Source organism: Saimiri boliviensis, chromosome 2, assembly GCF_048565385.1.
Source record: "Saimiri boliviensis isolate mSaiBol1 chromosome 2, mSaiBol1.pri, whole genome shotgun sequence".
NCBI lineage: Eukaryota > Metazoa > Chordata > Mammalia > Primates > Cebidae > Saimiri > Saimiri boliviensis.
The window spans coordinates 120,092,738-120,107,003 of record NC_133450.1 but is presented as its reverse complement, the minus strand read 5'-3'; the positions used below and the strand labels follow the sequence as shown (position 1 = coordinate 120,107,003).

The 14,266-nt window shown below is 37.4% G+C and overlaps 1 protein-coding gene across 3 annotated transcripts in view; it reads left to right on the top strand.

Annotated features, from left to right (window-relative positions):
• Nucleotides 1–14,266, top strand: part of FMN1 (formin 1) — a 423,173-nt gene that overhangs the window by 100,104 nt on the left and 308,803 nt on the right. For 2 of the 3 annotated variants that reach the window (XM_074394139.1, XM_003935753.4), the window contains one exon: nt 5,185–5,360. The exons of the other annotated variant lie outside the window; for it this stretch is intronic. In XM_074394139.1, coding sequence (XP_074250240.1) covers nt 5,185–5,360 — 176 coding nt within the window. The remainder of the gene's footprint in view (nt 1–5,184; nt 5,361–14,266) is intronic. 3 annotated transcript variants of the gene reach the window in all.

The following is a 14,266-nucleotide window of genomic DNA, read 5'->3' as shown; positions in this document are numbered from 1 at the left end:
AGCTGGGCACGTTGGAAATACTGCAATCTTCATGGGCTTCGGTTCTCTCAACTGTAAAATGAGTATGTAGGTGGGGAGATATACAAGATTCCTTCCAACTGTAAATTTTATTTTATTTTATTTGAGTTTAAGCATGATTTTAGAAATGCAAACTACATTGTAGTTGTTTGATGGCAATGGATGCTTTCCTCATCGATGCTCAGACTAACATAGGTCGCTCCCCACTCTCTGCTACTTTTTGATTTGCCAGCAGCCTTCCTCTGCCTGGCCATACCTTCCACCTTTCCATCCTTGCTCATTCACCATTTCTCGTCCTATACACTTCCAGTGAGGAGTTAGAGGCTGGGATGGATAGATACCACACCTTCTCAGCATTTTATCTACCTAGCTGGGTTGGTGACATTGTATCATTTAACACCACTGAGAATGAAAATGGGGGCAGTTGCATTAGTGAGTGTTGATTTCTGATCGACAGATACCAGCCATGAGACTATACTTTTGCCAGAGCTCTGTCTTCCTAGATATAGACATGAATGATTATACACACAGCCTCACACCCACTCTACCAGTACTTAGCAGTGTCATTTTCTGTTAGCTACACTTCTAGATTGCTGTCATTCTTGCTTGTAAGTACACATTTGAATAACATAATGGAAGACAACCTGTCTACCTTTACATATCAGATCTGATATTCACGGCTGAGAAAACCTCACCTCTTAGGGTTTATTTTATGTCAAGTATGATGAATGGCCTTGGGCACTCCAGCACAGGAGCTAAAACTCAGGAGAGTTTTAAGCTGAGGGATTTTGTTTTTTTCTCTCCTCTTTTTGGATGCATAACTGCTTCATCATTGCTGTCAAACGAGGGCTTGGTATGATGGGAGAATTACAGGAAACAACCTAAAAGGGACTGTAATTTTGTCCCTTAGGGACTTTTGTCCAGATCTGCTGATTGTATAGTATGTTCACAGACTAACTTTAGAAATTGGTGTATTTTTATATGCATGTTCTTTAGATGATTAAGGACAGTGTATGGTAAATAAGGTTAACTTTTTAACGAAATGTAGTTTGTGCATGAATCTTGGTATGAATGAGGAAATGGGTGTGCCATGAGTTTTCACATGATTTTTCAAAACCTTGCAGTACATTGAATAAATTTTTTCAGTACAAATTACAAAATGAAAACACTGTTGTGTTTAAGGCCTCTCAGCTAAAAAGGTTTAATGTCTTCAATAATCACAGTGCTTCTAGTGGAAGAAGACATGATAGTATATGAGGCAACTATTTCAACAAATAGGTCCCATATCTCAATGGCTTACAATAAATATGTCTTGTTCTTATACACTGGCCTGGGAGTTGGCTAAGTTTCATTCGATCTGGTCTGTGTTTAACTGAGCTTGGCTCCAGGCTTGTAGGACTGTGCCTGGATCAGACGTTCCAAGTTTCATTCCAAGCTCCCTAGGGCAGAAGCACAAGGCCGGGCATGAAAACACCATGCGTATCTCAAGGCCTTGGCCTAGAATTGGCACACCATCACATTGCTTATGTTCAGATGGCCAAAGCAAGTCACGTGGCAGGGGAAATATACCAGAAAAGGCTTTGGGTCCATGATCAGAATGCAGGGAGGGAGTGAAGCAGTGAGAACAATAATCCAGCGTACCCCTGCTAGACAGACTGATTGATTCCATTTTGGAAAGATGAGCTGTGGACACTGCCTCCTATTTTAAATGGCATATTACCTTTCCATTCTGTCTGCTTCTGTTGTTTTGATAATTGACAGCAAAACCTCAGACTGATGTTATAGATTAGCATCAGGAAGTGCAGCTCATCATGTGAATGGTTTTGAAAATACAGCCTGTCAAAGTGTTTCCAAGGTAAGTCACCCTACCTTTACTGTGACTGTGCTGTACGTTGTATTAACCGTGGTCAGCTGTACAAATAACCTGTGTGTTTGTGTGTGATCGATCAAAATGTTGAAATGTCTTTGAGAAACAAAATAACTAATATCGAGTAAAAAACTGATTTGTAATATGCACATGAAAGGGAAAGACACAAGTTTAAATTGATAAAACTGATTCAATTTTTCACAAAATATTCTCTAAATATCTAATATCCCAAAATCTATTTGTATCAGAAGATTAAATGACAGTTGACTGTTTTGACAGAATATATTTATCCAATTTCAGATAACTTTCTTCTCTTGATTAAATTTATTCAGCTGGAGAGACTAGTTTGGATACTACCCATTTTAATAAATATGGACATGTGCTTTATTTTTGACTAAAAATGTTGTGTTTGTGTTATTAAAACTCTCCATTTAAAAATTATTTTATAAATTCATTATAGTCTTCAGAATGTTGACTTTGTCCTATGTCCTAACCTACTTTGTCAGACTTTTGACAATAACGATTTTATGTTACTTATTTCGGTTTTATGTTTCTTATTTCAGTTTTATGTTACTTATGGTCCTTTTCTGTCCAAAGGATTCTTACCAAAATTATTATGCATCATGGTTTTACCTTGCATGTTTCCTTCATAGGGATATTGTCTGGTTAAACCTTAGGCATTAGAAATTAACGCTTCAAAACTAAAAGCATTTTCAGAAAGAAATAACTTTAAATGTTTCTGCTTAAACTTTACATTGTTTTTCCTCTGCATAGAGAGTGAATTTGATTGCATGCCTCACCTCATTAATGCAGTATTGGATAGCCACTGCAGGTGTGTGAGGGGTCTGCATGTGTGTTCGCATAAATATGCATGCATGTGTATGCATCTGTGTTTTATCAAGGCCCCCAAATCCTTGTTATTGTGGGAATTTTTCACTCTTTTGTACCTAAGTGATGAACTTATACTCACCAGACAATATGCCTCTGATGATACAGATGTCTTACCTCAGGTGTTGTACATTGTGTTTTGTGATATATATAATATATATTATGTTTTATATTGTTTTATTATTCTATGCAAACTTTACCCAAAGCCAGCAGTTTACTTCAAAAGAAAAATGAAAGGTGGAGGGATTTAAAATGAGGGATGTCATTAGTAACTAGTACATCTTGGAAGATGAGATAGTACAGTGAGAGTATACTGTAAATTTTAAAAGCTTTATACCAAAGGTGAACAGAAGTAGTCTAGGAAGAGGATGAACCATATAAATAGAAGTTATAAGAGGTCTGAGCTTTAATTTCTTCATCTGTTAAAATATAATCAGTACTATCTTCCTCAGAGTCAACATGAGGATAAAGCAAAGGTGCTAAGCAGAGTGCCTTCTCCCTGAGGTTCTTTTAGGCGTTAGTTCATTCCTATGTCTTGAGAATAGGAGTGGGTCACTCCAAAGCACATGAGACTCTAAATCAAAGCCCAGAACACTGTTTGTAGACAGTAGGTAGCGAGGGGATTAACTGGAAAGGCATTTGTTCTAAGGCCTCTGGCCCAGATCAAGGAAGAGCCTGGGTATGTTCTTCTAGACAACTGTGTCTGTGGAGGTGAGCATAGACTTGGGAAGCCCTGGACCCTCATTTTTCTCAGTGGCTGCAGGAAGGTGTTTTTGTGAACAGCCTGCTAGGGGGCAACTGTAGAAACACTGCCCTGCATCATCTTTTACTTCGAAGTGTGATTGAAAACCAACAAACTGAGCAGGCAAACAATAGCCAAACCTTAGCTGTTTTCAAATTTTCTTTCTTCTAAAATGCTACTCTAATATAAAGGAGAAGCAGGCTATCCTGCAGTTCTTTTGTGAGCTGACTTACTCTCAGCTCATGTTTCGTGTAAGTCAGGTTTCAGCATAGTAGAAGCCATTGGTTGGCTTTGGGTGACTGCCAAACAGACTCTTACAGGGATTATGTGTAATAAACACTCTCATATATTCAACATTAATCTCTATTGCAAAATACACTGAGCATAAACCTTTAACTTCTGCCTAATTGCTTAATATTTTGTCAAGATTGCTTACTAGGAATTAAAAGAGGACTAGGAACTTGAGTGCTATATGAAACATTAGAAGTGATCTATCTGGTGTTTTCCAAACTATGTTCTAGTACACCATTAAGTGGCTTGCGACATGTTTAGCAGGAGTCCCTTTAAATAGATTCTGTAGTCAAACAAGTTTGGAAAATGCTATTCTACAGAACTAGGTTTTCTTTGCTAAAGGATATCCAAGGTCTTTAATATGCTACCACGAGTCATGGCTCTCTAAGAGATACATTCAGATGGCCAAAGCAAGTCACGTGGCAGGGGAAATATATCTAAGAGATACAGTACGTAGCTTTTCTCACACTTTACTGACCATAGAATCCTTTTGTTGTAGAACACTTATTGCCATCTTAAGAATAGAATGTCAGGCAGGGGCCAGAGTGTAGTCATTAAAAGCGTGGCCCTCTATTGTTAAACTGCCTAGGTTCAAATCCTAGCTTAACCATTTGCTGATTTTGTGATTTTGAGCAAATTGCTTAACTTCTTTGTACTTCAGTTTCCCCATTTAAAATGAGAACACTAATGATACCTAACTATATGTTATCATAAAAATTGAAGAACAGAGCTAAGAAGAGTGTCTGGCACATAGTTAATGATTATCACCCTATTATCACTTACCTGCAGTTTAGGTAAGAATGAACTAGACTTAATACCTTTGATTCTAGAGATGACAAAAGCAAATCCAAAATAGGTTTCTCATGCACTACTTACTAATTCAACAAACTGACCAAGTCCAGTATGCACCATGGATAATTATTCTATTCCCAGAAATGAAGATGAACAAGACACAGTTCCTGCCCTGGAGAACACCCACATTAGTGACTTGGCTCAGATGACACTGTTTAGGAGTTACAGGAAAGCTAACAGGTCAGGCCTCCTGACTCCTGTCCCTCAGCTCCTCCTCTGATTCCATTCTGAGATAGAACGGCCCATGCAACCTCTAAGCAAGAATATGGACCATAGAGTAGAGCCAATAGACTTGTCTTTTCAAATTGAAGATGGAGACATATGTTGTAATTTTTTGTTAGAGTGAACCAGAAATTGTTGGGAGAAAAACTTTAGAAGGAAAGCAATCTCTTAAAAGTATAATTTAGAAAGTAAAGTAGGAGATAGTATGAAAAAGTCTACGTAGGAGTTCCCCAAGTTTGGCTTTATTTATTTATTTATTTATTTGGCTGCCATGTCACTGATGGCCTTCTCTCTGTTTGTTTAGGTATCTCCTCTGAGAGCTTTCCCTGGGACTGCTTCAATGAGCAGACACTTAAAGACCTTCCCAACAGGGATGGAGGCACGTGGGTTCTGGACTACAGAGCAGGACCAGCCTGTCCATTTTTGCTTCACGAGGAAAGGGAAAAGTCAAACAGAAGCGAATTGTACTTGGATCTCCATGTAAGTAGAAATCTTTGTGATTGTGCTGTGGTTCTTTGTAGTCAACAGAGGCTCATTTCATATGAATTTTATGTAAATTATACATATAAAGCTGCATTTAATGTATGGATCAGTGTATGCGTCATTAATGATGCATACGTTAATGTCATGTATGCATCAGTATGGATAAAAACATCAGTGGGCTGCAGAAAATCAAGATGCATCTTGGTGATCCTAAATTCGTAAACTAGAAAGTAATTAGCAACTTTTCTTGAAGTGACTGTGTTTGTCATTTATCTGAGTCTTTTCAGAGCACTCTGTTCATTAACTTTGCAGCCTGAATCTCATTGTGGGAGTACCCAATGGTTGCGAGTCACTTTTTAATATCCTTTTACTAAAAATTTGTGAATAACATATGTAAGCCAACTGATATGCTCTAGATTCTCAAGTGAAATCCAAATAGCCTGGCTTCCTTGCATGTTCATGAACCTTTCTCTCCAGCTGCTCAAACAACAGGTGAATAGGGTGGCAGGAAATCTGCAGAATATAGGACGATGCATTAAAAAAAATAACCTTCTGCTTTCTTTTTAAAAAATTTTTGTTCACTTTTAATAACCTCTCTTCTGCAGTTTAAATTTATTTTTTATTTTTAAATAGATTTTTGGGGAACAGGTGGAGTTTGGTAACATGAATAAATTCTTTAGTGGTGGTTACTGAGATTTTGGTGCACCACATCTAAGCAGTGTACCCTGTAGCCAGTGTGTAGTCTTTTATCCTTCACTTCCCACAACACTTTCCCCAAGTCCCCAAAGTCCATTGTATCATTCTTATGCCTTTGCATCCTCATAGCTTAGCTCCCACTTATAAGTGAGAACATGCAATGTTTGGTTTTCCATTCCTGAATTACTTCACTTAGGACAATAGTCTCCATTTTTATCCAAGTTGCTGCAAATGCCATTATTTCATTCCTTTTTATGGCTGATTAGTATTCTGTGGTATATATATACCACATTTTCTTTATCCACTCATTGATTGATGGGCATTTGGGCTGGCTCCCTATTTTTGCAATGGCAAATTGTACTGCTATAAACATGTATGTACAAGTATCTTTTTCGTATAATGACTTCTTTTCTTCTGGGTATATATACCTAGTAGTGGAATTGCTGGATCAAATGGTAGATCTACTTTTAGCTTTTAGTTCAAAAAAAATAGCCTTCTCCTTTTTTTTTTTTTTTTTTTAAGATGGAGTCTTGCTCTGTTGCCCAGGCTGGAGTGCAGTGGCACAATCTTTGCTCATTGCAACCTCTGGCTCCTGGGTTCAAGCCTCACCTCCCACCTCAGCCTCCTGAGTAGCTGGGCTTACAGGCGTGCACAAACACACCCAACTAATTTTTGTATTTTTAGTAGAGATGGGATTTCACCATGTTGGCCAGGCTGGTGTTGAACTCCTGACCTCAAAGTGTTCCCTGCCTTGACCTCCCAAAGTGCTGGGATTACAGGCATGAGCCACCACACCTAGCTGCCTTCTCCTTTCTTATTCATTCATGTTTTCATTGGCACAGAAGTATTGACTCCCCCTTAGAAAGCACTGGGCTGGGGTTCAGCTACTTCCACATTTAGATGGCTTGATAGGATTTACCAGATTATTGTGATATTCGGCAATACCTCTTTACCCATCCAGTTACCTGTCACAGATGAGGTGAGCACCAGAAATCTAAGAAGCACTTTTCCTTTTTTTAGCTATTTATTTTACTGCCTGTTGACAGTTTTGCGTTCTCTCCAAGTCATTACTTTCAGATATGGAACCATGTGTTTGATGACTGTGGGTTAAGTCTGTGGTGTTCACATGGGTGGCAATCAAAGAGCGGGAGAACCTTGTACTTTTCATAACCATGAAACCATGGTCACTGTATGTCATTTTAGAATAGCATTCAACATTCCAGGTATTACAAAGGGTGGTTTAGAATGAAGCTGAAAGATGAGAAATCTGCAACCCTGCAGCAGATGACATGGGAATTAGTTAAGTTTTTGGTTTTATTCCCCTACCTAAAGTGAAGTTGTGTTTCTTAAGAGATGTGCTTAAAGTAGGAAGCGTAACAGTGACATCTGTTGGTGAGTTACTTTAAGTTGCATTTGCCACAGACAGCAGGCGTAGAGTGTAAAAGTGCTGAAATAGATTTTGAAAAGCCACTTTTTCTTCTGTGTTTTTTTTAAAAAAATACTGTGTCTATGTGTTTTTTTTTAATTAGCTAAACACTGTATTTCTGGTTTTCCTTTTCCTCTGTAAATTAAATGATTTTTTAACTTAATTTATTACAATTATAAAAATCCTCCACAATCCTTACAGAAAAATTGAAATACATAGTTACAGTGAAAAAAAAACCTCATAATCTTAGCAATGACGACTGTTACAATTTGATAAAATTTCTTTGTTTTTTTCACTAAGTGTGGTTTGTTTTTCAATGAGTTTTTTTAAACATATAAGTATGCCAGATTTTATAACCACCTCTCTTTTTTAACCAATTACTCTTAGACTGCTTATACAGATTGTTACAAGCATATTACAGATGTGTTTTAAGTAATTGAGTTATATTCCCCAAAATGGTATGCCAAAATTTATTTACTCATTTCTCCGTTATTGGGTATTGAAGTTGTTTCCAGTTTTGGAATAGAACCACTATTTGGAAAGAAAATAGCATGACCACATGTATAATTTTTCCTATACCCTTCCCCCCTTTATTTAGGTCTATTTCTTTATAATAAAATTCTAGGAGGTGGATTTTTTTTATATTTATCACTAGATGAAAAATATTTCCTGAACTAGCCTTTTATGGGTTTTATATATATTTATATATTACATATATATAATACGTAAATTATACATATGTATGTATAATTTAAATATATTTACAAATATATGTGTGATATAGAAATATATATTTGTATATTCATATAAATATTGTGTAATTAAAAATAAATATATGTTTAGTTTTTTATTAATCCGAATTATAAAAACTAAAATAGTTTCTTTAGATTATTTTCTGGATCAACGTTTTTTATGCTTTGGGGCCTGTGTTTCCTTCCTCACCTCCAAGCCCTTCTCCCCTCTGTGGACAGTGTGACTTGACTCTTATATGTTTAAATATTAATATTCTAGGTAAGGTTTCTGTCTGAAAGGATTATACTTATTTAGAAAAAAATGTGTATCATGTAAAAGACTACACATTGGGTGCAATATATACTGCCTGAGTGATCGGCACAAATCTCATAAATCACCACTAAAGAATTTGCTCATGTAGCCAAACACTACCTGTTCCCCTAATAAGTTATGGAAATAAAAAAGTAATTTAAAAAAAAGAAGAAGAAGAAATGAGCCTCCTGTTAATGACTAGCAGCTCACAAAAACCCTTTTCCTCTGCTGGGCTTTGGACTCATTTTGATCAGCCTTAGACATTGGACCAGCACTGCCGTGGTTCCAGTTTTAAACCTGACTTTCAGTGTCACCATCAGAATGTTACTTTCCTGAGCCTTTTTTTGTGGCTACACTGACTCGTTAGTATGTGATGCCAGCTAAAATATTTCATACCTGAAATAATCGGTGGGAGTTTGGCATCGCGTGTCAGGATGGACACTGGCATTAAGGTCAGGGCTGTTACTAAGTCTCCTTATTAACTGAGCATTCACCTTTTAGTTACTAAACTATGAGAAGACTCAGGGGTTCCTTGGGGAATGGCAGGAGGTGGGATTGGTGTAGGACAAACACTAGGGAGACTCTGGGCAGCATTTATTTAACAAACTAAATGGAAAAACAAAACAAAACAAAACAAAACCAAAAACAACAAAAAAAAACCTCCTTTACCCTCACAACACTTCTGATATTCTGAGACCAAGTGTGCATGTTTTTCATAACAAGCAATTCTCAATTCTCTGTAGACACCAACTAGATGTTCCACAATTCAATTCAACTGACATGATCTACTTGGAATTGTAGTCAGATCCCACAAGTTAAGGGTTCAGTCCTACAAAACTGCCATACCTCAGATGCCAGTCACAGGTGGTGGGTTCCCAGGTTACCCATAACTTCTGTCCAACTTGAATACAAATAGGAGGCTCCTATGATTCCCTCCTCAGACTCGATAATTTGTTAGGATAACTTGTAAAACCCAGGGAAACAGTTTACTTACTGTTATCAGAAAGGGGTCTTGATCTAGACCCCAAGAGGGGATTCTTAGACCTCCCACAAGAGAGAATTCAGGGCAAGTCCATAGAGTAAAGTAAAAGCAAGTTTACTAAGAAAGTAAAAGAATAAAAGAATGGCTACTCCACAGGCAGAGCACAGTGGTATGGGCTGCTTGAGTACACCTATAGTTATTTCTTGATTATATACTAAATAAGGGATGATTTATTCATGAGTTTTCCAAGAAACAGGCAAAGATTTCCTGGAATTTGGGCTCCCTTCCCTTTTTAGACCATATAAGCCAACTTCTGGGAGTGTCATGGGAGTATCTTTCAGCATGCTAATGCATTATAATTAGCATATAATGAGCAGTGAGGATGACCAGAGATCACTTTTATAGCCATCCTGGTTTTGGTGGGTTTTGGCTGGCTTCTTTACCACATCCTGTTTTATCAGCAGGGTCTTTGTGACCTGTATCTTGTGGCAACCTTCTTTCTTATCCTGTAAGAATGCCTAATCTACTGGGAATGCAGCGCAGCAGGTCTCAGCCTTATTTTACCTATCTCCTATTCAAGATGGAGTCGCTCTGGTTCAGACGTCTCTGACATTACCAATTTATTACAAAGAATATTTTTAAAGGGTACAAATCAAGAGATAGCCAGATCAACAGATACATAGGGTGAGGTCTGGAAGGGTCCCGAGCACAAGAGCTTCTGTCCCTATGGAGACAGAACTTCTTTGGTTAGGGTTTTTATGCAGGCTTCATTACATTGGTAATTAGCTCAACCTTTAGCCTCTCTACCCTCCTGGGGGTGAGTTGCTGGGGACCAAAATGTCCACCCCCTAAACACAATGTTGGTTTACTTGACAACCAGCCTCTCATCCTCTGAAAGTCACTTCATTAACATAAGCTCATGTGTAGTTGAAAGGGGCTTGTTGTGAATAGCAAAAGATGCCCCTTTTACCTTTATTGCTTCTGAGTTATTTCAGTAGCTGAGGACAAAAAACAAGTATTATTACAACTTGTATATATATTTGAATATATTTGAGTATTTTCAAATATTATTACTACTTCCATGACTCTTATCACTTAGGAAGTTACAAGGGTTTTAGAAGTTCTGTCCAGGAGCCAGAAGAAGACCATATATACAGTATTTTTCTTATTATATCAGTATCCCACACAACTAATACTTTGGTATAGATTCCAGACTGCTGTGTAGGGAAGCTCTGTTTGGGTAATGATCCCGTAGTCCTGGGGCTGCATTTCGGTATTGTTTCCATGGAAGCCGACAAAAGAGTCTACCACTTAAAGCCAAAGGCCATAGCATTAGGATATTCATAACAATGTGACTTGTACGTGCAAGTGAAGTGAATTGTTTCCTAAAGTAGCTTGTTTCCTAAAGGAGTATGTATATTTGTGTGTGTGTGAGTACATATGTCAGTGTGTATATGTGTGAAAGAGAAAAAGAATGAGAGAGATCATGTGTCTGTTGGTGGTATGATAAATGATCAAGAAATTATCCAGATGAAAAGAACAGTTAGAAGGGATGAATTATTGATCAATTTGGAAAATCATTTTGTTTTGTTTTGTTTCTTAACAAATTCCTCATCACTTTCAGTCATGATTAAGCAGTTGAAAAAAAATCTGATTTAATTCCTAATTCACACGCAAATTAACCAATTATCTCTCAAATTAGTTCAAATTTGGGAATTGGTATGGAGGATTGTTATCAGGTTTAAATAGAATTTCTATTTTCTGCTAATCACAGAGTTTAATTCTTATATTGTTTCTCACACTTCTCTACAAATTGCAAGATAATGGCAAATCTGGTAAGAGCTCAGCTTTTTTTTTTTTTTTTTTTAGACAGAGTCTCGCTCTGTCACCCAGGCTGGTGTGAAGTGGCACAGTCTCAGCTGACTGCCACCTCTGCCTCCTGGGTTCAAGTGATTCTCCTGCCTCAGCCTCCCGAGTAGCTGGGATCACAGGCATGCACCACCACACTCAGCTAATTTTTGTATTTGTAGTGGAGACAGGGTTTTACCATGATGACCAGGCTGGTCTCAAACTCCTGACCTCGGGTGAACCGCCCACCTGAAAAGGAAATATTTACTTTTCTTTGATCTTGGTAACACTCATTATTCTTATTTCTCGTTCTCCTATTCTGACAAGAAATATCATAGCTGTTCATATAAAATTTGGACTCTTGAGAGTATATACAGAGAAAACTCTGTATTATACTTTCAAAGCCAGAAAGAACAAAGAATAAGACTGAAGTTTATTAAAAATGATGACGAATTTGTCTAGGAATTGTATTTAAGTGAATTGGACTATTGCTGCTAAAATACTTATTTTATCTAAAATTCATATGATTGTTTTTTGCCCCCTTTGGATGAGTTCCAATTTTTTACCCTCATTTTTGTGTCTCAAAAGCTTAAAGTTCTGTCGGCGTTCACTAGACTTGGAGTGCTGTGAATCTGACATGGTGTCTTCCAACCTTGATCTCTTACTATATTCATCATTTATACTCCATGTGTGTCTTTCAGAAAAGCTTTTTCTCTTCTTCTCTCACTCCAGGATGAAGGTGGAAATTTGTGGTTAACATTACAATCCCATATGAGCTATTTAGAATTTGAAATGCAGTAGCCTTCACATACTGTTTATGAACACTCCTATATTAACATAAAGTTCTGTTTTTTATGGCTCAGTTGTTTTTCTGTTGCCTTTGATTTTTACAGATTTTAGTTAAGCAATTCTGATTTATTAGTATCGTTATTTCTAAATTGCATTAAGGATTGCAGCTACTGGTGTCTTGCATATGAACATCATAAACTTCCCCCTCCAGCTTTAGAAAGTATGTGACTTTGATTCTAGGAATGGTTATAACATTTCTTCAGAACATTTCATGAGGCTTTTTAAAGTATTGAAAATGACAGTAGTCCTATATATACTTGTTTTATTTAAGTCTCCAATTAAAATGATGTACCACATGGAGGCAATAGTGAATATATTTCAAAACCATGGAAATGTGGTTCCTCCCCACCACCTGCACATGCTCCATAATAATGATGGTCACAGTTATTTAGTGTCTGTGGGCAATCAAGCAAGCAGTGGGTTAAGAATATTACCACATTTAATTATTGAACTGTTCTACGAGTTAAGTATTATTTTTCCCATTTTACACACGGATGCCATCTTGGAGACATTAAAGAACTTGCCTCAAGTGACACATTTATTGTGTGATTAGTAATATCTCATGCTAAACCCCATTACATCACTCTTCAAAGACATAGCCCTTGTGGCTCCCTCTACTTTTTCTCTGCTCTCTCTTTAACTGTTTAAGAATTGACGGGTTGGGTGCAGTGGCCCACACCTGATATCCCAGTGCTTTAGGAGGCTAAGGCAGGTGAATCACTTGAGCCCAGGAGTTTGAAACCAGCCTGAGCAACATGGAGAAATCCTGTCTCTAGAAAACAAAACAGAACAATAATGAGTCGTGCTTGGTGGCATGCACACGTGGTCCCAGCTACTCAGGGAGCTGAGGCAGGAAGCTTGTGCTGCGGGAGGCAGAGATTGCTGTGAACCGAGATTGTCCCACTGCACTCCAGTCTAGGTAACAGAGCTTGACCCCTTCTCAAAAAACGAATTGGATCATAGCTGTGGCAACATCTGACTTACTTTCTCCTTTGTAATTTTAGTGTACTGACATTTCTTATTCTTTAAATGTCTAAATTAATCATGTGAGTATTAAGGTCAAAGAATCATTACTGATTCAGGATTCATTTGTGACCTTTCTACCCTCTGTAAACTTCGAATTTCAGTAGCCATTTGGTTCTAGGTAACCAAGTGATCTATTTTGCCTCCCTTCCTATGTTTCAGTAGAAAAGAAAACTGTTATAAAATACCATAGTGTTTTGTTTGTTTGTTTGTTTTGGTCATGAAAAGAACAAACATTTAGAATCAGATGGATCCAATATACGTGCCGGCTTCACTGAAGAAACTTTCATTGGAGAGGATTAGGGTGCAAGAAAACTTGCATAAGGAACCTAGCATGGTGCCTACTTGGAACAATATGCCTGCACTTCTCATCCATCTTCATTTTCTTTTAGGTAAATCTCCATCTTCCCTAGATTTTCTATTGCCCCCTTTAAAAATATTTTTAAATGATACCTGGATCTTTGGAGTTTGAACTAATATTCTCAAGATAACTTTTACTTTAAAAAATTAAAGAAAAAGTTATAGCAGAACCATGAACTGCCTTGTTTTACTGCATGAGAAAAAGGGAGTATAAGCAGCCATAGACATAAGTAGTTTAGCAAATTCCAGGGCTTCATCTTTTTTATCAGGAGCATCTTAGTCACAATGAAATGCTTTCTCCATCGACTCCATGCTTCTGCTGTCATTAGTCATATGTAACAGCAATATTATTCCTTTGCTTTGGAAAAGCTCAAAACTCTTTAGAAACACATCCCAGGAAATTCTGTTCTTTAAAGACTGCTACCCACCAGCCTTCATCCCCCACAGCTTCACAAGTCACAGCCTTTCTCTCCCCTTTTACATTATTTTACTTTGTCATCAACATTAAATCCATTTCTAGGGAACCTCTGACACTGATTGGTGGAACAACCTAGTCTTAGAAATATTTGAGAGTAGGATTCTAACCAGTAGTGTAATAACTGTTTCAAACTTGATTTTCATGTCTGTAATATTTTCTTTCATTTGTAATGAAGTAGCACCTTTGAAATCCAGTGA